At 45.0% G+C, this 27,055-nt stretch overlaps 1 protein-coding gene across 2 annotated transcripts in view; it reads left to right on the top strand.

Moving 5' to 3' along the window:
* The window catches only part of AFG2B (AAA ATPase AFG2B), a 270,060-nt gene extending 245,391 nt beyond the window's left edge, over positions 1–24,669 (top strand). For both annotated transcript variants that reach the window (XM_078684773.1, XM_078684772.1), the window contains exon 10: positions 24,398–24,669. In XM_078684773.1, coding sequence (XP_078540899.1) covers positions 24,398–24,550 — 153 coding nt within the window. In that variant the 3' untranslated portion in view covers positions 24,551–24,669. The remainder of the gene's footprint in view (positions 1–24,397) is intronic.
* Positions 24,670–27,055: the final 2,386 nt, after the last annotated feature.

Raw genomic sequence — 27,055 nt, 5'->3', positions numbered from 1 at the left:
AAGATCACCCGGAGGGACCGCGACAACCAGACCGGAGGAGGCATCGCCATCATCCACAGAGACACCATCCGCATCACTACCAACACCGATGACACCCTCACCACCGCTGAACACCTGCACTTCCAGATCCACACCAACCCAAAGACCACCCTCAGAGGCACCCTGATCTACCGACCCCCGGGACCACGCACACGATTCAGCGAGGACATCGCCGACTTCGTCAGCCCGCACGCTCTCCCCTCCGCCGACTACATCCTCCTGGGGGACCTCAACTTCCACCTGGAGAACAACAACGACCGCAACACCGTCAGCCTGCTCGACAACCTCGACAACCTAGGACTCAAGCAACTGGTGACCACCCCCACCCACCTCGCCGGACACACACTCGACGCCGTCTTCTCATCCAGCAAAGACGTCACCTTCAGCCACGCAACAGGACTCCACTGGACGGACCACAGCTGCGTCCACTTCACCTTCAGAAGAACGACGATCCACCACCACCAGCAACAGGTTGCTCGAAGAAGCTGGAACAAGATCACAGCCGACCAGCTCACCGCTTCCCTGAGCCAGCACCCTCCCGCCAACTCAGCGAACCCCAGCCAGGCCGCCGACAACCTCACGAAATGGATCAACGACTGCGCGGACGAACTCGCCCATGATCAGAATGCCTAAGATCACACTGTGAGTGAAGCTTGATTCGCCCATCAGTGTGATCTTATGCAGAGACACACATACTGTTTGCAGAGACAGACATGGTAGATTATATGTAACATTCTGATCATGTGCCTAAGATCACACTGTGAGTGAAGCTTGATTCATCCATCAGTGTGATCTTAGGCAGAGACACACATACTGTTTGCAGAGACAGGCATGGTAGATTATATGTAACATTCTGATCATGTGCCTAAGATCACACTGTGAGTGAAGCTTGATTCGCCCATTAGTGTGATCTTAGGCATAGACACACATACTGTTTGCAGAGACAGACATGGTAGATTATATGTAACATTCTGATCATGTGCCTAAGATCACACTGTGAGTGAAGCTTGATTCATCCATCAGTGTGAATTTAGGCAGAGACACACATTCTGTTTGCAGAGACAGACATGGTAGATTATATGTAACATTCTGATCATGTGCCTAAGATCACACTGTGAGTGAAGCTTGATTCACCCATCAGTGTGATCTTAGGCATAGACACACATACTGTTTGCAGAGACAGACATGGTAGATTATATGTAACATTCTGATCATGTGCCTAAGATCACACTGTGAGTGAAGCTTGATTCATCCATCAGTGTGATCTTAGGCAGAGACACACATACTGTTTGCAGAGACATACATGGTAGATTATATGTAACATTCCTATCATGTGCCTAAGATCACACTGTGAGTGAAGCTTGATTCACCCATCAGTGTGATCTTAGGCATAGACACACATACTGTTTGCAGAGACAGACATGGTCGATTATATGTAACATTCTGATCATGTACCTAAGATCACACTGTGAGTGAAGCTTGATTCACCCATCAGTGTGATCTTAGGCACATGACCAGGATGTTACATGTAATCTACCATGTATTTACAAAACATGCACTTCCATATTTTTAAAGACATCAACTAAGCATACCTTTTTACCAGAAAACATTTTCTATAGTAAATTGTTTTTCACACAAAGCACAGCCCTTTTAAATGACCACTACAAAGCAAAGCAGAAACCTAACTCATTTCCAAAATACATTTCCAATATGCACCATACAATTTTTAAACAGCATTACAAAAAACATAACACACAATGCACGAATAAATAAGCACAATATGCAGCTTAATCTTCCCTATACTGCATACAGCAGTGTATTTTCATTAAATGAATCATATATCAGATAACACACAGGCACAGAGTAAAGTGAGACACAAGCAAAGAATACTCTTTAAGGTAATTGAGGCAAACTGTTACAAGGCACAGGTGACATTATTGAAAAATGTGAAAATGTTTTCTCTTATTTCAAACAGAAAGTCAGTGTGATGCTTCACCAAAATTTAAAAAGCAGACTTTTTTCAAGAAAATATTTTACATACTAAATAGTTTTTGACACAAAGCACAGCTCATTTAAATGACCACTACAGAAACAACGGTACAAAAGTGGGTGGTGATGGACGGAGCATCTGAACCAATCAAATACTCACACCCAGTCAACAGATCTGGGTTTAATCCATCACCGTTCTTTAGCCCACTCTGCCACCCCAGTTCAGACATGGTTATATGCAAATCAGTCTGACCCTGTGCCTCATGGGAACAGTCCAGCCCGAACTGCCAAGCCATGCCTTCCCTGGACCGGAAACAAGCTTCCGAGGACCGGTTTCTGGCATTACAGCCGTCTTCAGCCCGCTTGCTTGAATCCAGTGGCAAAGTGAGCAAGGGACTCACGTCTGAGCATACCCTGCCACACTTATGGCAGCCAAAAGTGGTACAAAAGGGGGTGGTGGTGGACGGAGCATCTGAACCAATCAAATACTCACACCCAGTCAGTCCGTCCATCACCTCCCCCTTTTGTACCACTACAGAAACAAAGTAGAAACCTAACTCATTTTCAAAATACATTTTCAATATGCACCATTCTATTTTTAAACAACATTACAAAAAAAACATGACACAAAATGCAAGAATAAAGAAGCACAATATGCTTCTTAAACTTCCCCATAGTGCATACAGCACTCTATCTTTTTTAAAAGAATCATTACTCACCTTTAAAAATGCTTTGAAAGATGTAGAACAGTGTCAGTCACACACAACAGATTTTCTTAAGCAGAATCTCTGAATAATGCTTCTTTCACTGGAGCCTCAGAATAATGGCACAGATTCTTTCTCATTTCAGACCCATATTCTTGTACATAACCAATCAAAATTCTTCCCACACAAATTCAAAACCAAACTGCACATTTTAATTGGTTGTACATTTGAATACTTTGAAACTCACATAACATTCACCCATGCCCCCAGTGCTCATTCACCCTGTTACCATGGTAACTCCCTCCTAACCCAGCACACAGTTCAGAAGTTTATCATACTATGTTGCAAAAGAATCCAGAAAGGGTGTTTGACCTCTCAATGTACTAGCTAAGCAAGTGCAATGTTTCTTTAAATGACTTTTTCTCAACCATTGAAATGACTTCTTTAAAAAAAAAAGCATGCACCCTAATTTTCAGTGGAGATTTTTAAGAAAGCACCAATCATTTCTGGTTTTTCAAGTGCACTGAATCTCAACCACTTTTTATCATAATGAAACTGCCATTTCATTTCCACAACTCATCTGAATACAAGCACATCTACCTTCAAGATGCCAAAAGTCTGGGTTGTGTGTCATAGCTATGTCTTCTGGAGTGAAAAATTTGCAAGCAACAGAGGTATTTACAACCTTGATTTACCAAATGTGGACATTGTGTGGATTGGACAGAGAGGATTAAGAAGTCACCAATTGATACCATTGATGGGGGGCGGAGCTTGCAGGCAGCGACGATGGCCGCTTGATTCCCCAGCTCCGTCGGCACCACCGATAATCCTCCCATTATCCTCAATCAGAGCAGCGCTTTTGGTCCCCCTCCCTCCTTGCTGTCCGTCGGAGTGGTCCTAGAGCCTAGCGGTCCCACGGCGGAGGTAAATCGGCGCCGTGTAAGGCGCGAGCGGCCCAGTGAAGACTCGGACAGCTGCAGGCCGCAGTCCCCGGACCCCAGTGGCTCATCCATCCGGGAGGCGTCGCTGTGCGTGCGGCCGAGGGGGGCGGGTCTGCCCCGAGTGACGGAGGTCGGACCTAAAAGTCTGAAGCATTCGGGCGCTCATTGTAGACGAGTGCTTGACACTGCCTCTTTAAACCCCTACTAAGGTCGGATCTCGCACAGTGGGCGCACGGGACGCCCTGGGCGGCTGGAGAAGTACATGACCCCCGGGAACCGCCATTTTGGGCTCTCGGTGCACCTGAGTTGAAGATACCCGGACAGCGCGGCTGTGCCAGAGAGACAGATTAGGGTCCCGGCAGCGGCCGAGGACTAGAGCGCAGTGTCCACAAAGGCCATATTTTGCTGCGGGGGGTCGCCTACGGCATCGGGCATTCTCTCCTCACCCGGGACGCCTCGCGGGGGTTCCCAGTGCACGAGGCCCGCTCCCAATAGCCCGCGGTGGTGCCCTGTTCCTTACCCACTGGGGTAAATCCACCTGCAGACCTCAACTTGTTCTGGGGGGGATGTTGAGGGAGTCGCGTCCGAGCAGATACAGAGATAACACGAGACCAGCGCTCAGGTGCGGATAACGTTGCTTGCCGCCATTGCCCTGGGGTGGAGGAGAGACCTTTCACGTTCTAACTGGACAGTCTGAAGGAGACTGGTACTGGGGTCCGTCGTGTGGCCGTGATTGCTTTGTTAAGTATAGCGTTGGAGCCCGCGCTGGGTACGGGCCGGTCCCGCATCGAGAAGCCACGCCAGAGCGCCTGGTGGGCGCAACTCCCTTATTGAGAAGCGCGGACGCTGACCGCTCCGCCACGATGGGGAAGGGAGATGAGACCCAGAGCAGACTCCCTTTTGCGCAGCGGCGAGCACCGTTACAGAGACCTCCTACGCAGCACAGGGAGGACCCACACCAAGAAGAGTCCAGCGCGATGGACTCCGACCTCAAGTCAATGCTTCGTTCCATGGAGCAGAGCCTGCAAACTAGCATCTCGGCGCTGGGCACCAAAATGGACGCCATGACCTACAGAATGGACCGCATGGCTGAACGCCTCGACAAGCACGCGGAGAAGCACGACATGGCTGAACGGAGAATCACGGAGGTTGAAGAGGCGCAGACGGAGTTGGACACGTCGCTGTAACCTTCGCATTATGGGCCTACCGGAATCCACTCAGTCCGGTAAGATGGAACTCTTCGTTGAGCGGCTGCTCATTACCCTCCTGGGAGAAGGGGTATTCTCGACGATGTTCGTGGTTGAGCGAGCGCACCGTTCCCTGGCACCAAGACCGAAGCCAGGTCTGTCCCCTCGCCGATAATAGCGAAGCTGCTCAACTACAGGGACAGGGACACGGCTCTCAGGCTTGCACGGACCAAGGCGGATCTACAATATGAGGGCTCAGCGATCTCCATATTCCCGGATTTCACAGCTCGAGTCCAGGAAGCCCGTAAGCAATTTGCTCTGCACAAAAAACGTCTCAGGGATCTGGGACTAGATTACGCGATGCTGTACCCTGCCAAACTGCGAGTTAACAGACAGGGGCACTCGCACATCTTCACGGACCCTACGGAACTGCAGAAGGCGTTAAAGAGTTGGTCTAAGGAGCAGAGAAACGGTGGTTCAAACCAACAGACGGATAATGACAAGAGCCCACTGGACGAGCAGGAGTGAAATTGCGGATGGCATTCAGAGGCGGGGGGTTCTGCGGCGGACACTGACCGTTGCTGTGGGCCCCTGCCGAGCTTGGAGATGGAGAGAACTGGACACTCAACGTCATGAACAGACTGGTCTCTTGCAGATAAGTGTACGCTGGGTTTCAGGGGATTCACGTCTCCAGTACGGTAGTAGTTTGGTTATCCAGCTATATAGAGACATGCTACTGTATTCCCTCATTTTACTTCTTTGTAAGGGGGGTCTGCTCCAATTTCATGCCTGGGTGGGAGGGATAGCGTTTGCCTGGAGTGATGGTTAATCTAGTATATGAACTGTTCTGATTGCTAAACAGGTGGTGCGCGGCGGGGGGGATGGGGGCCGGACTTCAATGACGGAGGTTGTTGTGATGCTAAACCTGTCTGGCGACCTCGACCCCCGAGCGTATTGCTTTGTTGGAGTTGGAGTCAACTCATTGAATGGCATGATGGGAGGTTGGGTTGGGTGGGTTGGGGACCGGCGAGGCCAAGTTGGGGTGGGTCTGCTGTGGGAGGGGGGTGGAGGTTTGGGGAATGTTGCTAACGCGCTGTTGTATTTTTTGCCTGCTAACACCGCCTGTGCTTGCTTTGTTCTTCCTAGTGTTGTGTGTAGGTTTGCCACATTTCTGCTTTCCATGCTACACACTCGGTGGCCTACTACTGCTTGTTTATTTTACCCGAATCCCTTGTGGGCTCAATGCGTCTCATTGTATTTTATCCAGAGTCTGTCGCATGTCAATTTAAGGTATACATACCCTTATCTCAGAGATGGCTGAGTCTATTGCACCTCCAACAGAAAACACTTCTGTCTTTTTGAGAGCTTTAACATGGAATGTGAGGGGTCTCAATGACTTTCGGAAGCTGAGAAAGATCTTAAGTTACCTACGCAGACAACACATTGATCTGGCACTCATCCAGGAAACTCACCTCCCTCTCACTAGCAAAATGCTTTCGGCTAAGGGCCTTGCGGGTTGTAGCGTAGCAGCAGGGTTCACTACACACTCCAGGGGGGTGGTCACCTGGGTCAATCCACAATCTAAACTGAAATTGACGGCACTTGAGGCGGACCCGGAGGGCCGCTATTTAATTGCTAGATGTGTAGGTAAGGGATATGATCTTCTTGTGGTGAATGTCTATGGCCCCAACTACGACACCCCAGACTTTTATACTGTGCTGGCCCAGCATTGTAGCACTCACAGCTACTCTAGGATGCTCTGGGGGGGTGATTTTAACTTGGTGTTTGATCCGGAGCTGGACAGGTCAGCGGGACCGCCCCGATGGCCGTCGACAGCGGCCCTATCTATGCAGGCGGAACGTGTTAAATTAGATCTCCTAGATGTCTAGAGAAGCCGTCATCCCTTGAGAGGCGGGTACACACACTACTCCGCGTACCACGATATCCATACCAGAATCGACTATTGGCTGGCCTCCCAGGCGCTCGCCCACGGCATTAAGGGATGTTCCATACTACCGCGCACCATCTCAGATCACTCTCCGCTGCTCCTAATCTTGGAGACCCCGATGAAGGGAATCCCTCCATTCACATGGCGCTTCCCTCTGTATTCATTGTTAGATGACGTATTCCGGGGAGGGTTGGCAGAGGAAATTGACAACTTCTTTGAGATCAACGTCGGGACTGTCGATAGTTTTCAGACAGTGTGGGAAGCATTCAAGGTATTCATCCGCGGGATTGCCATGTCCAAGCACTCTAGTGTCCTGAAATCTATCAGGCGAAGGTTGCAACAGCTTGAGGCCCAACTATCAGACCTGGAATCACGGCAGCTGAACGAGCCTGATATAGACTTGGCTGCGCAAATTAAACTTCTAGTTACGGAATATAATGAGGAGGCTGACAGGGAGGTGCAGCATATGGGTAAATACACTACTGCACGCACATATGGCGAGGGCGAGCGACCTTGCTCCCTCCTAGCGAGACTTATACGCAATGACAGACGCCTGCTGGTTATGGGCAAGCTGGTGTCGGAATCCGGGAAGGTTCTCACAGAAGAATCGGAGATACTTGCGGAATTCAGGGATTACTACTCTGGCCTTTACAATTCCAAAACCTCCCGAGTTGAGGCGGAAATTGATGAATATTTGAGCTACATTAAAATGCCCCTACTATCCAACTCCCAGAGAGAATTTCTCATGATGCCCATCCAGAAGGAAGAGATCGCTGAGGCGCTGGAGGGGATGAGGTCCGGAAGCGCCCCTGGCGCAGACGGGCTAACAGTGGGTTTTTATAAGGCTTTCAAAGATAAGCTGGTGCCGTTCCTGTCCACCCTCTTCGATGACATATGTGTAGAGGGAAGTATGCCCGATTCTATGAGGGAGGCCCTGCTTATTACACTGCTGAAGCCTGGGAAGCCCCCCAATGAGTGTGGCTCTTACAGGCCACTATCCCTGATCAACGTGGATGCCAAATTGTATGCTAAGGTCTTGGCCACACGCTTGGCTTTACTAGCGCCGGAATTGGTTGCACCGGAACAGGCTTGATTTATTCCTAATAGGAACCTCACATATAACATCCGCACCGTACTAGGGGCCATGCAGCACGTGCGTCAGGAAAACAAAGCGCTGGCAGTTTTCCTTGACATGGAGAAGGCCTTCGACTCTGTGGAATGGCCCTTCATGCTGAGGGTGCTCCGAAAGTTAGGGCTGGGCGAACCCTTCTTACAGATGATTGGTGCGCTGTATTACAAACCTAAGGCCAGGTTACGGATAGGTGACCGGGTCACAGACGCCTTTGACATCGGTAGGGGTACCAGGCAGGGCTGCCCTCTTTTGCCCTTGCTGTATGCATTAGTTGCGGAACCGTTGGCTTGCGCGCTCCGTGAATACCACCGGAATGAAGGTATTAGCTTCCCGACATACAAAATCGGTATTTCCACATATGCAGACGACTCTCTGTTGTATATTCGGGACCCGGAGACTAACCTCTCTCCAGTGCTGAGGGAGGTGGTTCGGTACAGAGCACTTTCTGGACTGAGAGTGAATTGGAGTAAATCGGTTGCATTCCCGTTAACACCTGTGACGTTACAATTTGACATGGAATTCCCGTTGCAATGGACTACGGAACCGGTCAGGTACTTAGGGATCCAGCTCCACCCAGATCCAGACGTACTGGTGCGGGAAAATTATGGCGTTGCATTCACTAAGCTGGTTGAGGATGTGGATAGGTGGTGCAGGCTTCCACTGTCCCTCCTAGGGCGAATCGCAATTATGAAGATGGTCGTGCTGCCCAGATTCTTGTTTCTGTTCAATAACATCCCGGTGGTCCTCTCTAAGGCCTTCTTCAAAACCTTGACGCAGGCTCTTATTCAGCTTGAATGGGGTGGTAAACAGCCCAGAGTTCGATGGAAGGTTCTTATGCTCCCATATGAGTTGGGAGGGCTGGGCGCTCCAGACATGGAGCGATACTACCGTGTTGCCCAAGCGGCTCATCTGCATACATGGATACACGGAGACCCAAATACTCCACACGTGATTCTGGAGCGCTTGTTCACTGACCCATTGCCCCCTCCAGCTTTCGGTGTTCCAACCGGCTGACCGACGCATAGGCTTACTGGACTCGATTAAGACCACAAATCATGCATGGCACGCGCTGTTGAAGGAGCAGGGTTGCGTACTGCTGTACTCCCCACTTGTGCCTAAAGAATGGGCGGTGTGGCTTGCACCGCTGGCGGAAAAGGGGGTCACGTGAGCTCTGACCCGGTTGGGTGTTTCAACATTGGGTGATCTATTCAAGGACGGAGTGGTTAAATCTTGGGAGCAGGTCGCATCCACAGGAGTTGAGACCACGCTATTGCTGCGATTTCAGTTCCATAGAGTCCGAACTGCGTTACTGGAACTTTTGAGCCCAGATCTGGCGGAGCCCCCAGAAATTCCGGAACTTACGTACGTGATCAAAACATCTTCGTCGCGCAAATTGATCACTCATTTATTTAAATTAGGGGCGCAGCACGGGGAACAGCAACTCTCGAAAGCCAGACTGGCGTGGCAGCGCGATCTGCAAATACAGATTGATGATGAAATGGGGAAGTACTGCTGTCAAAACACGAGGAAACTGTCTCTTAATGGAAGACACAGACTGATACATTTCAAATATCTACAACGGGTATATTACACACCAGAACGTCTACACAGATATGGGCTTCGACAGTCTGCCGAGTGTGAGCGCTGTCGTGCTTCAGTGGCAGACTTCATGCATATGGCATGGAGTTGCCCCGGCATCAATACATTTTGGGACAAAGTTTTTTCGGAATTGAGCCTGATACTGGATACCGAACTCCCGGCTAACCCGGCGCTGGCGTTGCTGGGTTACTCCAAGACACTCCCGGTGGCATTACGTCGCCTGGCGGATATGGGTCTGCTGATGGCCAAGCGAGTTGTCGCCATGTGTTGGATGAGGGGTCCGCTGCCGACTAAACGTAGATGGGCCAGGGACATGCTTTACTGCTGTACACAATCACAAACTTATAGTGAGCTCCTTCCGCCTGTGAATAGGTCTAAAACATGTTGGGGTCTGTACCAGACATATCTGAACACCAAGGACAGTGCGGAGGCGGGACACGGTGGGTCCGATAACAGTCCGAGAATACTGGAAGAGGTAGTTGGCCCTATAAACTAGGCACTCATCTACAATGGAATTTTCCTTGGGGAAGGGGAGGTACCTGGATGCATTCACACGAGGCGCGACAGGAGTTCAGAGAGCTCTGGGCCTTTCAACAAACCACTACACCTGAGGGTATGTCGCGGTAGAAGGTTGCCTAGATGGTCTTGATATAATGGTGGGACGGGGCGGGCGGGGGTCCAGGGTGTGGGAGCTTCCAACACAATAGCTGTGGGACGGAGACACTGTCTATTTTTCTGGGTGAGTGGGCAGAGCTAGCGGGCTGTTTGTATGTTTTGGGGGGGGGGGCTGTTGGGGATAGTTCACATATTGTCCAGCGGAAAGGGATTGTACTGGTATACCACCTTGCAGAACAGCCACAACAGTCTTCTATGACAGAGTGACTAGACTTCTCCTTGTGGGGCAGGACTGGGAGAGGGGCACCGAAATACCTTGAAAACTGGAAAAGACTGCATTTTATTGTACTGCACGCCGCCGGACCTCCGGGTTGTCGGCTAAATGGCTGTGTTCGATCCAGGCAGATAACGCAAATTAATTGTCTGTTTCTTGCTGCCGGCCCCCTGGGTTGTAGGCTGATAGCTGTGTGTGATGTACGATACCTGAATAAAGGTTTTTGAAAAACAAATTAAAAAAAATTGATACCATTGATAAAATCCTTTATGCATCTTCCACACCCTGACCTTATAATTGTGCACTGTGGTGGAAATGACCTAGGCACTTTGACTGGGGTAGGTCTGGAAATGCTTTTAAAGGACATCTTTGGGCAATTGATGTCACTTTTTCCAAAAACTGCCTTGGTATTTGCTAATATAGGCCAAAGGCAAAAATGGAACTGGTCCAACCAATTTTGTCCACAGATTGAGAAAGCAAGGAAACATGTAAATAAATCTGTTTCTGCTTTCCTCAGAGACTATGGTATGGGTTCCATTTACCACAACAACTTGCGTTACAACATGCAAGGCATCTATAGGAGAGATGGTGTACATTTTACAGATGAGGGGAATAGAGTCTTCCTCTTGAATTTGAGACTCTGCATTGGTACCTACTTGTAGGTACAAAAACACCCACATACCACAACAGCTCTTTTCAGAGCTACCCTACCTCTAAGCACTCTAAATTATTTTTTTACTCTATTTTCTTGCACTGTTTTTCCCTGTGGTGCGCTCAGGGTGCGCGTACCGGAGAGCGCACCTGGGAACGCACCCAGCGCTTACCCCGCAAAAATTTCAAACAAAAAAATAGTTTTTTTGCCCTTCAGAGTCCTTCTAGGCCCCCCTCAAAAAACCTAGGGGGTCAGGGGGTGTCTACCCTGCCCTCTTTTAATCATTTCCCCCTGTTTTTTTAACCTCTTGTGTCTTGATTCTACCGAGACACAAGATGACGAACTCTCTGGACTGTTTAGAATGTTGACAGACATCTGACAGCCAGTCAGCTTTCCGCTCGCGCACTCCCGTAGCGCGCCGGGTATGCTCCCCGGTACGCGTACCGGTGAGCGCTCGGAGCGCGCCTATAGATATATATGTGTTTTTGAAGTTAATTTTCATAAAAACCACTGGAGCAATTTTCACCAAATATAGCAAAGGCACTTCTGCGTACCAGTCCTTACAATTTTGCCAAGTTTGGTGTAATTCCGTTCAGCGGTTCAGGCTGTAGCCTTGTCAGAACGTCCTATGGAAATTAACATGGGGAAAACACGTTTTGGGACCCCCCCTTTTTTCTCAGCCCCCACTTCACGAATCCCCCCGAAACTTTCAGGGAAGGAGCGCAGCTGAGCAGGCCAAAATTTTGGAAAATTACACGCAAATTCCTCAACCGGTGCCAAAGTTATTCCCAATAGAATGTTGCGGATTTCCTATGGTAGCTAGGTCCTAACTATATATACCTACTGGCTATCGCCAGTAGGTGTTATATATATATATATATATATATATAACACCTACTGGCGATAGCCAGTAGGTATATATAGTTAGGATTTTTTCTCTATGGGATTTCTGAAAATTCTATGTCTAATAACTTTGGCGTTTGTGGACGGAATTGGCAGAAATTTTCTGGAAAATGGCACATTTTGTTTCTAAGAAGCCCCTGAAAATTTGGGGGGGTTTCGTCAAGCGGGGGCCGAGAAAAAAGGGGGGTCCCAAAACGTGTTTTTAACATTGAGTTTTCCATAGGGCGGTTGGACTCACTTTTAGCTCGAACGGCTGAATGGATTTCCACAAAACTTGGCAAAATTGTAGGGACTGGTAGCCCGATGTGCCTTTGCTATGTCTCAAGATATATGCTCCAGTGGTTTTTACGAAAATTTACTTTGAAAAATATATATTGGGCTACATTGGGCTATATATATGTTGGAGCCCAATGTAGCCCAATGTAGCCCAATGTAGCCCAAAGATGGCCACCAGAGACAAAAGAGCCCAAATGTAGCCCAAATATCAGCCAGATGTAGCCCAACTATAGCCCAGTGAAAGAATGTCCCAGAGTGTTCTAAAGAACAACTAGAGCGCTAACAGTCTTACTTATGACAAAAGTATGGCACACCTGAAGTCATCTTGATTGGAATAAAGTGTTAACACTTAAAACATTTAATTTGCAAAGGAACAAAATGAGGGGTTTCATTTTGCCATAGAAATGTTATATATATATATATATATATATATATATATATATATATATATATATTACCTACTGGCGATAGCCAGTAGGTATATATAGTTAGGATTTTTTCTCTATGGGATTTCTGAAAATTCTATGTCTAATAACATTGGCGTTTGTGGACGGAATTGGCTGAAATTTTCTGGAAAATGGCACATTTTGTTTCTGAGCAGCCCCTGAAAATTTGGGGGGGTTTCGTCAAGCGGGGGCCGAGAAAAAAGGGGGGTCCCAAAACGTGTTTTTAACATTGAGTTTTCCATAGGGCGGTTGGACTCCCTTTTAGCTCGAATGGCTGAATGGATTTCCACAAAACTTGGCAAAATTGTAGGGACTGGTAGCCCGATGTGCCTTTGCTATGTCTCAAGATATATGCTCCAGTGGTTTTTACGAAAATTAACTTTGAAAAATATATATTGGGCTACATTGGGCTATATATATGTTGGAGCCCAATGTAGCCCAATGTAGCCCAAAGATGGCCACCAGAGACAAAAGAGCCCAAATGTAGCCCAAATAACAGCCAGATGTAGCCCAACTATAGCCCAGTGAAAGTATGTCCCAGAGTGTTCTAAAGAACAACTAGAGCGCTAACAGTCTTACTCATGACAAAAGTATGGCACACCTGAAGTCATCTTGATTGGAATAAAGTGTTAACACTTAAAACATTTAATTTGCAAAGGAACAAAATGAGGGGTTTCATTTTGCCATAGAAATGTTTTATATATATATATATATATATATATATATATATATATATATATATATATATATATATATATATATATATATATATATATATATATATATATATATATATATATATATATATATATATATATATATATATATATATATATATATATATTACCTACTGGCGGTCGCCAGTAGGTATATATAGTTAGGATTTTTTCTCTATGGGATTTTTGAAAATTCTATGTCTAATAACTTTGGCGTTTGTGGGCGGAATTGGCTGAAATTTTCAGGAAAATGGCACATTTTGTTTCTGAGCAGCACTTGAAAATTTGGGGGGGGTTCGTCAAGGGGGGGCCGAGAAAAAAGGGGGGTCCCAAAACGTGTTTTTAACATTGAGTTTTCCATAGGGCGGTTGGCCTCACTTTTAGCCCGAACGGCTGAATGGATTTGCACGAAACTTGGCAAAATTGTAGGGACTGGTAGCCCGATGTGCCTTTTGTAGGTCTCAATATATGTGCTTCAGTGGATTTTGAGAAATTAACGTTCAAAAAAAGATATATATCTGTAACAGCGAACCGGGCAGCGCTCCAGTTCGCGTACTTTTCGCGCAACGGAGCTTTGTGAAGCGAAGCTGATTGGTTCTCCGGCGTCTGTAAACATTCCAAACAGTCCGTAGCGGCCGCCATCTTGTCTCTCGGTAGGATCGAGAGACAAGAGGAGGCCAAAGCGAAGGGGCAAATGACCATAAGGGGGCATAGTAGATCCTCGCTGACCCCCTAGGTTTGATGTGGAGGTTTTAAAAGGGCCCCGCGGGGCAAAAAAAAAAATAATAATAATAATCGAACGGCTGAATGGATTTGCACGAAACTTGGCAAAATATTAGGGACTGGTAGCCCGATGTGCCTTTGCTAGGTCTCAATATATGTGCTCCAGTGGATTTTGAGAAATTAACGTTCAAAAAAAGATATATATCTGTAACAGCGCTCCGCTTCGCGTACTTTTCGCGTTACGGAGCTTTGCGAAGCTAATTGGTTCTCCGGCGTCTGTCAACATTCCAAACAGTCCGTAGCGGCCGCCATCTTGTCTCTCGGTAGGATTGAGAGACAAGAGGAGGCCAAAGCGAAGGGGGAAATGACCATAAGGGGGCATAGTAGATCCTTCCTGACCTCTTAGGTTTGATGTACCATTTTGCCAAGTTTGGTGTAATTCCGTTCAGCCATTCAGGCTGTAGACGTATGTAAATGTCCTATGGAAAATTGCATGGGGAAAACACATTTGAAAGTGTTGAAATTTAGAACCAATTAAAATGTTACTTCGGTTTTGTATTTGTGTGTGATGAAAGTTAATTGGTTATGTATATATGTCAAATGAGAGGAAACCACAGCCATTTTGTGATACTACTGTCTGAGGTACATTTGTGAGGAATTTTTGGTGGTGAATTTCTGGTGTTTGATTTACACAGTACTAACACTTCTCCTACTTTTAAAAAGGTGAGTTGTTAATTTGTAAGGGGAACTATGTTGTACACTTGAAGATAATTTGAAAAATGTTTTCTGTTATTTATTTGCAGTCCTTCTGTTATACTAAATACTTGATAAAGTTAGTTTTATATTATGTATTACTAAAAACGATAAATGAAAGTGATTATTTTTTCCTGCAATTTACAGCAAGCAATTTCAAAATAAAATGGCTCACAATTAACAGACCGTGGCAATTTCTTTTGAATTGTCCACTACATTGATTGAAATTGAGAGCACCAATAATGAAATATTGTCACAAGGAGGAGATGACTTGTATGATTCCATTAGATTGATTGCAATGGACAGCACCAATAATGAAATATTGTCACAAGGAGATGACTTGAATGATTCCACTACATTGATTGAAATTGAGAGCACCAATAATGAAATATTGTCACAAGGAGGAGATGACTTGTATGATTCCATTAGATTGATTGAAATGGACAGCACCAATAATGAAATATTGTCACAAGGAGGAGATGACTTGAATGATTCCACTACATTGATTGAAATTGAGAGCACCAATAATGAAATATTGTCACGAGGAGATGACTTGAATGATTCCACTACATTGATTGAAATTGACAGCACCAATAATGAAATATTGTCACAAGGAGGAGATGACTTGAATGATTTTTTTGATCAATCTGTTGATGGCGAATTTATCGAATGTTTGGAGACCATAGAGTTACAAGAATCATCATTGCAGACTTTTCATGAGGAAATTGCTGATGAGGACATGTTACTAGTTCTTTCAAATTTAGAAAATTCTGAAGAATAAATTTATATTTAGAAATCAAAAATTGTTTGAGACATTATTCATTTTTATTTTTAATTTATGAGGTTGTAGCGAAGTGATTGTAGTATAAAATGAGACTTATAGTATAGAGTGCAACATTTTTATGTTACATGGTAAGTTTACTCATATTTACTTCCCTTCTGCCACTATATTATCTCCAATGTGTATTTGACATCTCTTCTTCATCTCCGGCCTCCTTTCTCTCACTGTGTGTCTCCGATGCATCTTATCGCTGCTATTTTGTGTAATTACAGAAGAGAGTAAAATAAAATAGTTCGGAACGTGAAAAGGGGGCAAAGTAGAGTACCCCTCACCCCCTAGGCCTTTTTAGGTGGTCCCAAAAGGATCAGTTTCTGCTTTCCTGAGAGATTATGGTATGAGTTCCATATACCACAATAATTTGCATTACAACATGCAAGATATCTATCTCCTATTACCAACTTTTGGAGATATTCGCGCTAAGCGCGAATATCTCCAAAAAGTAACACCTGCCCTGAGCAGTTCTTAGCCATGTTATCCAATGGGAGGTGGATAACATGGCTAAGAGCATTAGCTCGGTAATGCATGAATATCGCTGACTTTTTAGCGATATTCATGCATTGCGGCCGTTTATTATCGCATTTGCGATAAACCTTGATAATAGCAAGGTTTATCTTCGATAATTTCTGACGATGCTTAGCGGTAAAAAATTCGTTGGTAAGCATCGTTAGCGATAAATATCGCTTAACTTTGGTAATATGCACCAACGTCTGTTAACGTTCGATTCGAAGGAAATGAGGAAGTGTTGAAAAACATTGTCTGCGCCATCTTGCCTTTTTTGAAATGCCACACTTTTGTCGTGCACGGCAGCCATTTTAGATGCCTTGACCAGACCCACTCTCTGCACGCTGTCGATTCGTAGCATGGCTCCCCACCCTCGCAAGCATCTTCCCCAGGCACTGGTCACCCCCGCTCTCGGTCTTATGCATCGGCAATAAACCTCCCCCCATCTGCGCTGCTCTTCCCTGAAAATCACACTCTGTGCCCGCCCGACACCTCCCTTTCGCCCTATTCACTACCGCACCCTCTGACACTCCTCTTCCTCTGTGTCCGATTGTCCAGGCTATCACCTAGCCCTGCAGATGTAGTTTATGGCCCCAGCTGTAAAGAATCACCCCTCTTCAAAGGAGTTATAGTAGATCAAGGCCCACACCCGATGAGATCCGTCACACCACACGTGTTCCTACTATCTGAAAACCATCCTGTATTGTGATTGGGGAGGGGACCGAGCCTGAAGCGGAAGATTCCAGGAATGACTCTTTGTACATCAAAGTTTTTACAATTATGTGTCACATTAAAAATATATAGCACTCCAACAAAGTAGTAGGAATATAAAACTTTAATAACATATAAATATATACAACAAAACAAAAACAGTAAAAACATTTAAACAACGAAGAGACCGTGGCAATTTCTTTTGAATTCCTGATGAGGACATGTTACTAGTTCTTTCAAATTATGAAAATTCAGAAGATGTTGCCTGGCGGTGGGTCGTCAGTAGCAGTCTGTTGTGCGAATAGTTCCAAGGCAGCAGAACGCGCTGAAATCTAGATGGCACGAAAGTGATGTCTAGTAAGTTGCCGCCCAGCAAATAACGGCGTGGGGCGCCGCGGGGGTGAGTGAGTCCAGTAGGCACCACAGCTATTCTTACCGGCATTGCAGAATTACTGCTGGGGACAATGCCTGTGCTGTAGCAGGGTCACAGCAGAAACAAAAAGGATTCTGTTGAAGATGTTGTTGGTTTTCAATTTGAAAACAGTTCTGGTGTCAACTGCTATGCTAATGTAGTGGTTAATGTTTTGTTTTCTCTAGAAAATGTAAAAGAGGGGGAGGCAGTCCAAAGTTCCGTTAAAAGGGCAAAGGAAAGGATCGGTGGTTTGAACTATCAGTCAAAAAGGGGAGGGGGTGCAACAATTTTTCCTACCGGGTCACACTGTGCTTTCACCGGAACTGAGGTCTGCAGGATTCTAGTAATTCAAAGTGAGGCTGGCGCCAGCATGGGAGCGCCGACGTCCCGCGGATACAGTTTCGTCACTCCACGGGCGATCATGGCAGTCATTCCCCATCGGGGGTCGGAGACTCCCGCGGCTCCTCTAGAATCTTCAAGGTCGTGGAGGACTACGGTGGTGGAGTCAACCAGTGACCGGGCCATTTCTTTATGCTGGGCCCGCTCTTGCCAGGTCGACCGCCATTTTGAGAGTTCGGTAGCTACTGGCGATCGCGGGGTCAAATGAGCGGACGGGCTCCACCCTGCCGGGCGAGACGTTGCAGCATGGCCACAGTGGAAGAACACTTTTCCGGGCGCCTGGAGCGCTGAGGGTGCAGCTGGGAAGCCTCCACCTGGGGAGGCGGGAGAGGCCTGTTCGCACCGTCTCTCCCTCCCAGTGCACCCCACGGCGTCTCGCTTGAGATTTGTTATGGCCGGACCAGGCGATGAGGACGAGGGGGGGGGGGGGTCGGAGGCATGTGCAAGACATCCCCCCCCAGTGTTGTCGCAGCCATTATTCAAGAAAGAAGAAGTGTCCCGTCCGTCTTCGGGCCGGGCTTCCGGTAGATGTCAGCCGGACGCCCCTGGCTCTGGCCCCATGAACGGGTTTCTTGGTTTATCGGCTGCAACCGGATCCCGTCGGCCTCGGCCCCCCGACCGTTGGTGGCCGGACCGGAAGAGCATGTGGCGGGACTACCTGAAACTGTCAAGGGCCACCGCGGCCGGACTGGGAGAGAGAGGGGAGGGTCGAGGAGATATTCCCCCCCCTGCAACTCTTCAGCGTTGTAAAGGCAATCCCCTGGCCGGGTCCCGCTGGCCTCGGCCTCGGCCTCTCCTCCGGCTACACCCTACGTTAGGATCTCCTGGCCGAGGCGTGGCAGCAGGACCCGCCTTATATGGGCTGCTCCCGGCTGGGCGTAGCCGCAACCCTGCCCCACCTTGGAAGTTTCCAGAGTGGGGGCGGATGTTCTACTGACTTGCATTTTCCCTAGTCTATCGATTTTTTTGGCGTGGCAGGCGGTGGGACAGCGAGGGGTGATTTGGTTTCTCTTACTGTTTTTCTGGTCTCTCACCACTGGCATATTTTAACGTTTTCTTGTTTCTAGGACATTAATAGGTTTTATCATTACGTTATGTTATCATTTCTTTGTTCGTTGTTTAATAAAAGTTCATGTTCATCAGTGGCCTACTGATTTTCGTTTTCCTATTCTTTTCTTTCCAGGTTGTTTCATGCTAAAGTTTCTGTTAACAGGATACAGTGATCACTTCGTTATTATTGCATATGTCCTTTTCAGTAGGGGTGCTCTCTGGTCGGGCCAGATGACGTATCTCTAGTAAATGGTCCGGGTGAAACAGGTGCATCAATCAGTGGGGAGTAGATAGGCATGACAGATTACAACGGGGGAGAAAGGTCCGCATTACGTACCCTTTCACTATTTGCAAAGATTTTCCTACGTATATTTGCAAACAGGGAATACCTCCAAAAAGAACCAATTCCCAAACAGTCAATGTTTGGGGAAACAATCAATCAATGAGGAACGAAATAGGCACGACGTGTTAAAGGTTTGCGTTACCTACCCTTCACTATCTGCAAAGGGAGAGAGAATATTCCTATTCTTCCTCGTTTGCAGGCAGAGAAGATTCTTAAGAGAATCAACTTCGAACAATTCAATGCTCGATTCAAACAATCAACAAGGGGTACTGTGAACACAAATGAACGCCGCTTATGTACATACACATTGGTATTATCAACAGGTTGTTCCTAATGTTTCTATTTTAGGGAGGTCAAAAAGAGATCCCATTAGTGGCCTACTGATTTTGCTCGATTCCTTTAGTTTTTTTACACGATTTTTCGCTATCTGCAAAGACTAAACAGAGTATTGCGACTCTGTGCTTGTTTGTAAATAGAGAATGAACCAAAGAGAACAATCAATCAAATGGAGAGAGAAGCAGGCACGACGGATTACAACGGGGGCAACGGGGCAAAGGCCTGCGTTAACTACCCTTCACTATCTGCAAAGAGAGAGTACTCCTAATAGAAATGAGGGGTGGGGGGCAGCATTCAAAGTAGATCAGTGTGCATAAACACGAAAATGTTTTTACTTACCACGTACTTGACATTCGACAGCTTATGATATTTGCTATTAAAAAACCATTGAAATTCACTGAAAAAACCATAGGTTATAGACCATATATAGTTAGGAATTAGCATTTACAAAACCTTGAAAATTCACTGAAAAAACCATAGGTTATAGACCATATATAGTTAGGAATTAGCATTTACAAAACCTTGAAAATTCACTGAAAAAACCATAGGTTATAGACCATATATCGTTAGGAATTAGCATTTAAAAAACCTTATTTTACTCACACAAAACCATTGAAATTCCATATATAGTTAGTTGCACTATCTATATATCCCGCACCCGCAATCCACTGCTGATGATGTCACATATTACATCATTCATGACATGGTCAGTGACATCACTGATGACATCACTGATGACATCTCAAATGACATCACTGATGACATCACTGATGACATCTCATTTGACATCAATGACCACATCACTGATGATATCATTCATGTGACAATACAATGCATCTCCTCACACTTTAATATAACCTCTGTTACACCCAGTGTTAAATACAGAGTATAATTTTTGAAACCATTGACACACCAATACTAGTTACTACATACGCACTCACTGATTCCTACGTCTACACACACATTCACTCATTCACCCATACAATCATTCATACATACAATCACTCATCTTTACAACACTATCATATGCACTCATACACCTATACAGACACTCACACTCTGCCACTCATCCATGGAGTTACTCACACACCTAGTCAGTCCTGTAAAGAATCAATCACACTTCCATTTTCTATTTTTTCCATTTTCCATTTAAACATAGAGTACCTTACATTTTCAAACATATACTAACACATACTTACTCTCTTATACAATCATTGATACAAGTACACATTGATCTGCAGAGAGTCACACATCTCCCAGCCAGCCACACACACTCAGTCTCCCATACAAATACTTGGACAATCAATCAATAACCCATATAGTTACTCATATAGCTACTGATCAACACATGCAGCAGTTTACAGAACAACAGACATAATGATGCACAAATTAAGACAGTTTAGTCACTAACCCATGCAGTGAGACACATTTAATCACTCACTCATACAGTCAGTCACGCACCTAAATCCTTCATCCAGACATTTATACATCTACTCATTCTTCAATATGTAAAACATATTTAAACTTTACAGAAACACACAGTCAATGGATGATGTCATCAGTGATGTCATCAGTGATGTCATTTGAGATGTCATCAGTGATGTCACTGACCATGTCATGAATGATGTAATATGTGACATCATCAGCAGTGGATTGCGGGTGCGCGATATATAGTTAGTGCAACTAACTATATATGGAATTTCAATGGTTTTGTGTGAGTAAAATAAGGTTTTTTAAATGCTAATTCCTAACGATATATGGTCTATAACCTATGGTTTTTTCAGTGAATTTTCAAGGTTTTGTAAATGCTAATTCCTAACTATATATGGTCTATAACCTATGGTTTTTTCAGTGAATATATATATATATATTACCTACTGGCGGTCGCCAGTAGGTATATATAGTTAGGATTTTTTTGAATAGGGATTTCTGAAAATTCTATGTTGAATAACTTTGGCTTTGATGGACGGAATTGGCTGAAATTTTCGGGAAAATGGCACATTTTGTTTCTGAGCGTCCCCTGAAAGTTTGGGGGGGTTTGGTCAAGCGGGGGCCGATAAAAAGGGGGTCCCAAAACGTGTTTTTAACATTGAGTTTTCCATAGGGCGGTTGGACTCACTTTTAGCTCGAACGGCTGAATGGATTTCTATGAAACTTGGCAAAATTGTAGAGACTGTTTGCCCGATGTGCCTTTGCTAGGTCTCAAGATATGTGCTCCAGTGGAGTTTGAGAAATTAACGTTCAAAAAAATATATATATCTGTGACAGCGTCCCGGTTAGCGCCCCGGTTCGCGTACCAGACGCGTAACGGAACTTCGCGAGGAGAAGCGGATTGGCTCTCCGGTGACTCTCAACATTCTAAACAGTCCGGAGCGGCCGCCATCTTGTCTCTCGGTAGGATCGAGAGACAAGAGGTGGAAATAAACGAAGGGGGAAATGAATGAAAGGGGCAAGGTAGACCCCTCCTGACCCCCTAGGATTGATGTGGGGGCTATTAAAGGGCCCCGCGGGGCAAAAGAATAAAATACATTTTTTTTTCGATTTTTCGCGGTGGAAGCGCTACCCGGTACGCGAACCGGGTAGCTCACCGGTAGCGTAACGGGAGTCCGCCATCTTGTGTTTCGGACGAATTTAGTCACAAGATGGAGGATAAACAATGTTGGGAATGGGTATAAGGGGGCACGGGAGACATATCCTGACCCCCTAGGTTTTCTGAGGGTGGCTGAGGAGGCCCATATATGTTAAAAAAACACTTTTTTTCCCAAATTTTCGCACGGTTAGCGCCCGGACCGCGCACCGGGTAGCGTTCCGGAAAGCGTAACAAGGGGAAAACCAAGGGAAATAGTAAAATAATATTTTAGAGTGCTTTGAGGTAGGGTAGCTCTGAATAGAGCTGTTGTGTTGTGTGGGTGATGTAAGTACCAACATGTGGGTACCAATGAAGAGTCTAAAATTCAATGTACACCGTCTCCTCTGTAGATATTTTGTATGTTCTAATATGGGTTATTTAAATGTAAATGTGTGGAAAAGCACTTCATGCTTTAAAGCAATTGTATTTTTGAACTGATTGTTCTTTCCTCTTAGTCCTCCTCTTTGTTTTTTTTCCCCACACTCTTCTTCAGCATGATAGTTGATAAATTCGTTCCCTCAAAAAATTTATATACATAAAAAAATTATAATAAATACATATAAAATATATTTTTCCTTTAAAAGAAGAATACATTGTACAGCTTTTGATATTTGCTATTAAAAAACCATTGAAATTTACTGAAAAAACCATAGGTTATAGACCATATATAGTTAGGAATTAGCATTTACAAAACCTTGAAAATTCACTGAAAAAACCATAGGTTATAGACCATATATAGTTAGGAATTAGCATTTACAAAACCTTATTTTACTCACACTAAACCATTGAAATTTGCATATATAGTTAGTTGCACTAACTATATATCGCGCACCCGCAATCCACTGCTGATCATGTCACATATTACATCATTCATGACATGGTCAGTGACATCACTGATGACATCACTGATGACATCTCAAATGACATCACTGATGACATCTCAAATGACATCACTGATGACATCACTGATGACAACATCCAGTGACTGTATGTTTCTGTAAAGTTAAAATATGTCTTACATATTGAAGAATGAGTGGATGTATAAGTGTCTGGATGAAGGATTTAGTAGGTGCATGACTGACTGTATGAGTGAGTGATTAAATGTGTCTCACTGAGTGCATGGGTTAGTGACTAAACTGTCTCAATTTGTGCATCATTATGTCTGTTGTTCTGTAAACTGCTGCATGTGTTGATCATTAGCTATATGATTAACTATATGGGTTATTGATTGGTTGCCCAAGTATTTGTATGGGAGACTGAGAGTGTGTATGGGTGGCTGGGAGGTGTATGACTCTGTGCATAGATGTGTGAGCAGTTGATTCCCTAGATGTATGGGTTCAAAAGTGCATGTGGAAACAACTGTATGGGCGGTTGACTGTGTGCATGAGTGTATTGGTGAGTGAATGGATATCTCAGTGCTACATGTCAAAGTAAGTACATATGTAAAACACAGTACATGTGAGAGTTGACATATATAAATAACTGTGCATAAGAGCCAGTGAATGTGTGAGTGGCTGTATGGATCATTGTGAACTTGTATCAGGGATTGTATAAGAGAGTAAATATGTGTTAGTATATGTTTGAATAAGTAAGGTGTGTATAACTGTATAGTTGAGGAAATGGAGGTGTGATTGATTCTTTGCATGACTGACTAGGTGTGTGAGTAACTCCATGGATGAGTGACAGTCTGTGAGTGTATGTTTACACTGAGTGTATCTAAGGTTATATTAGAGTCTGAAGAGGTTCATCGTATTATCACATGAATGATGTCATCAGTGATGTGATCAGTAATGTCAAATGAGATGTCATCAGTGATGTCATCAGTGATGTCATTTGAGATGTCATCAGTGATGTCATCAGTGATGTCATTTGAGATGTCATCAGTGATGTCATCAGTGATGTCACTGACCATGTCATGAATGATGTAATATGTGACATGATCAGCAGTGGATTGCGGGTGCGCGATATATAGTTAGTGCAACTAACTATATATGCAAATTTCAATGGTTTTGTGTGAGTAAAATAAGGTTTTGTAAATGCTAATTCCTAACTATATATGGTCTATAACCTATGGTTTTTTCAGTGAATATATGTATATATATGTGTATATATATATATATATATATATATATATATAGTAATATTTTACGTGGTAAAGACGTGTTGCTAAGACATATACATTGTAATAGATGTGTGGTACTGTGTTGTAAAGGCTGTTTCCCGATTTATACACACATTTTAAAAGTCAAATATAAAAATATTCTTTTGTTTTTTTCAGGCAGCTTTGTTGGCATTGCAGGAAAATGGACTAGAGGTCACTTCTGTGAAACAAGAACATTATTTGAAGTCCCTGCAACTTGTGAAACCATCAATACAGCCCAAGGATCTCGAGATTTATGAAACATTATTTAAGAAACAGCATCTGACCTAAGAACTTGCACAGGCAGGCTAAACACAACAAGATTATGTAAGCCCTTAGAATGATAGACCTTATAGAATTACCCAAGTACCTTTTTTAAGAATTAAAACAATAAAAGAACTATGAAAGTTTGTGCCTTGTGTTTTAGCTTTCAAATTTAAGTGCGTGTTTGGTATTTTCTGCTTTCTCCATTCCACGTCCCAAAAACTGAAGAAAAATGAAGTTCCCACAGGTGATCCTTCCCGTTTTAGATGGTTGTCTGAACTGTTCCCTACTAATATTCATATACAGTGTTCCTGCATGGGGCAGTACTCTACTGATAGACAGTACCTTTTTCTAAAACTACTCACTGCTAATGTTAATTTTTTCTACAATGCATATTTTATCTGAATACACTTTATTGCAGTTACTTAAAGCCATTAGGCATACTGAAAGAACGAGTTAACATTAATCTGAATAATATACCTTAAAAATAAATAATTGTTCCTTTTTTATGCACTATCTTTTGGTTTGAGAAACAAAATCTACAACCATATTGATCTCTGTGGCAGTTTGAAGTTGTGTAATTTCAAATGTATAATTACATCTTCTAATCTTTTTAACCACTTCCCTCCCCATGACCCTAAAATTTCCCTTACCCGGCCTTTACCTCTATCCATCCCTGCACCATAAAATTGCCCTTGCCTCCCTTCACCTCTGCCCACCCCTAATCTTTAAAATTACCCTTACCTCCCTTTAACAACCATCCATCCCTGAACTCTAAAATTACATCCCTTTAAACTTCCCTTACCTAAACTTAGACCATGCATGGCAAAGGCATGTGTGGTAAAAGATTGCGTGGTAAAAGATGTTACACTTCACAAAGCCTTATACTGGTCAGTATGGTACATAAACTCAGATGTAAGACTTAGGACTCTGGTGACAAATGGTCTTCCAAGATATTGTATACTGTAAGATGACAGGCCTGGTAACAGATGTCACATTGCCATACTTATTAAATCCTCACCTATACATCTAACACTACCATTATCTGGCCAGGGCTGAAATTTTTTCCCACCTTACTCCTAGTCAAACAAGCTGGCCCTTCTTTTAGTTTTAGACTCCGTGACGTCCCGACTCCTGTTTTTTGGCTGAATTAGAAGGAATTGCCTCTTCTCTCTCCATGGAAATAGAGTTTGCTTTTATTTTATACAACTTTAATTTTCTTTTGAAAGCAGTAACGAATTTGGGTTTATCCTGTCCTGATTAAGTTGGGGTGATGGCATTTTCTTTAATGGGGCAACATTGAACGTCTTTCAAGATACATCGCAGGTCAATTGCAGAAACAGATAGCCATTCACCCTGTCACAGCTTTCCCATAGAATACCGATGGCATCCGTTCAGCACCAAGGTCATTAGGCACGAGCGTCAGTGGTCCACGAAATCCTTGACAGTGGCCTATGGAAATATTTTGTGTTGAAAAATTATGAGGGATCCGGTGAAGGGATGGGCAAGGGCTTGCTACAGCGTGAGAATGTGTAACAGATGCTGAGAAATGAGATAGTGATGCTCCTTTTCAGACTCTTGGAGTCGCAACCCTAAAAGCAATAATGGCATGTATCCCCACTAACACATAAACACACATGCAGCAGTGGGACAGCCTGAATCATGACTGAATTTCACTGCTCACAGTCTATCATAGTTAGACATTGGTCATGTTGCATGCCTTGTTGTATCAATCACTGATCTTGACAGTGGACTGCTCCCTTCCCTGCACACTGCCTGGTAGCCGCTGCCCCCTTAGCTGCTGCTGGCCCTCTGGTCAGTAGTTCAAGTCCCTCTTCCGCCTGCACCTCATCTCTGGTGGTCCAGTGGTGGGGCATCTCTACTCTGCTGCTGTGCTGCCCTCTGTCTCTCTGCTCTGGCTTCTTGCTTTCTGTTTTTCTCTCTCTTCCTCCATTCCATTGTCCTTTGCCACTTTTTGGGCATTTTTTTTCTCTACTTCTTTATTCCCCGCCACTACGATCCCCGCGGCCCGCCCCTCCAGTGCCACTTTCCCACTTCCTGCGTTTCCTGCCACCCGCTATCCAGACCTTCCCTGTACACTACTTAATGGCAGGCATTGCGCAGCTGCGCCACTGGTGGGCCAAAGACAAGCCCATCCGTGCCTAAACCCCGCCTAGCACCACTGTCGCTAGTTCTCAGCCCATCCACCACTACAACGCCAGCACCCTCCGTGCCCTCAACACTGGATGCCACTCTGCCTGCAGCCGAACATCGCCGATGAACACCGAAGGCCCTTTCTCCTACCGGAACTGCAGCTGCACCTTCGTTTGCCACCGCAGCCCCATTCACCGCACAACTGAAAATCTGGCCACCTCGACTGCATCCCGCTGAACACACGTTCCCTCCACAAACACCCCACGGAGCTCTGGGACCTGCTCGAATAAGTCGACCCCAACATCGTATTCCTCCCGGAAACCTGGATGAACTCTACCTCTGCCCTGGACATCACCACTGCCATCCCAGACCGCGACA

This window comes from Lissotriton helveticus, chromosome 3_2 (assembly GCF_964261635.1).
Source record: "Lissotriton helveticus chromosome 3_2, aLisHel1.1, whole genome shotgun sequence".
Classification (NCBI taxonomy): domain Eukaryota; kingdom Metazoa; phylum Chordata; class Amphibia; order Caudata; family Salamandridae; genus Lissotriton; species Lissotriton helveticus.
This window is presented reverse-complemented; position numbering and strand designations above follow the sequence as displayed.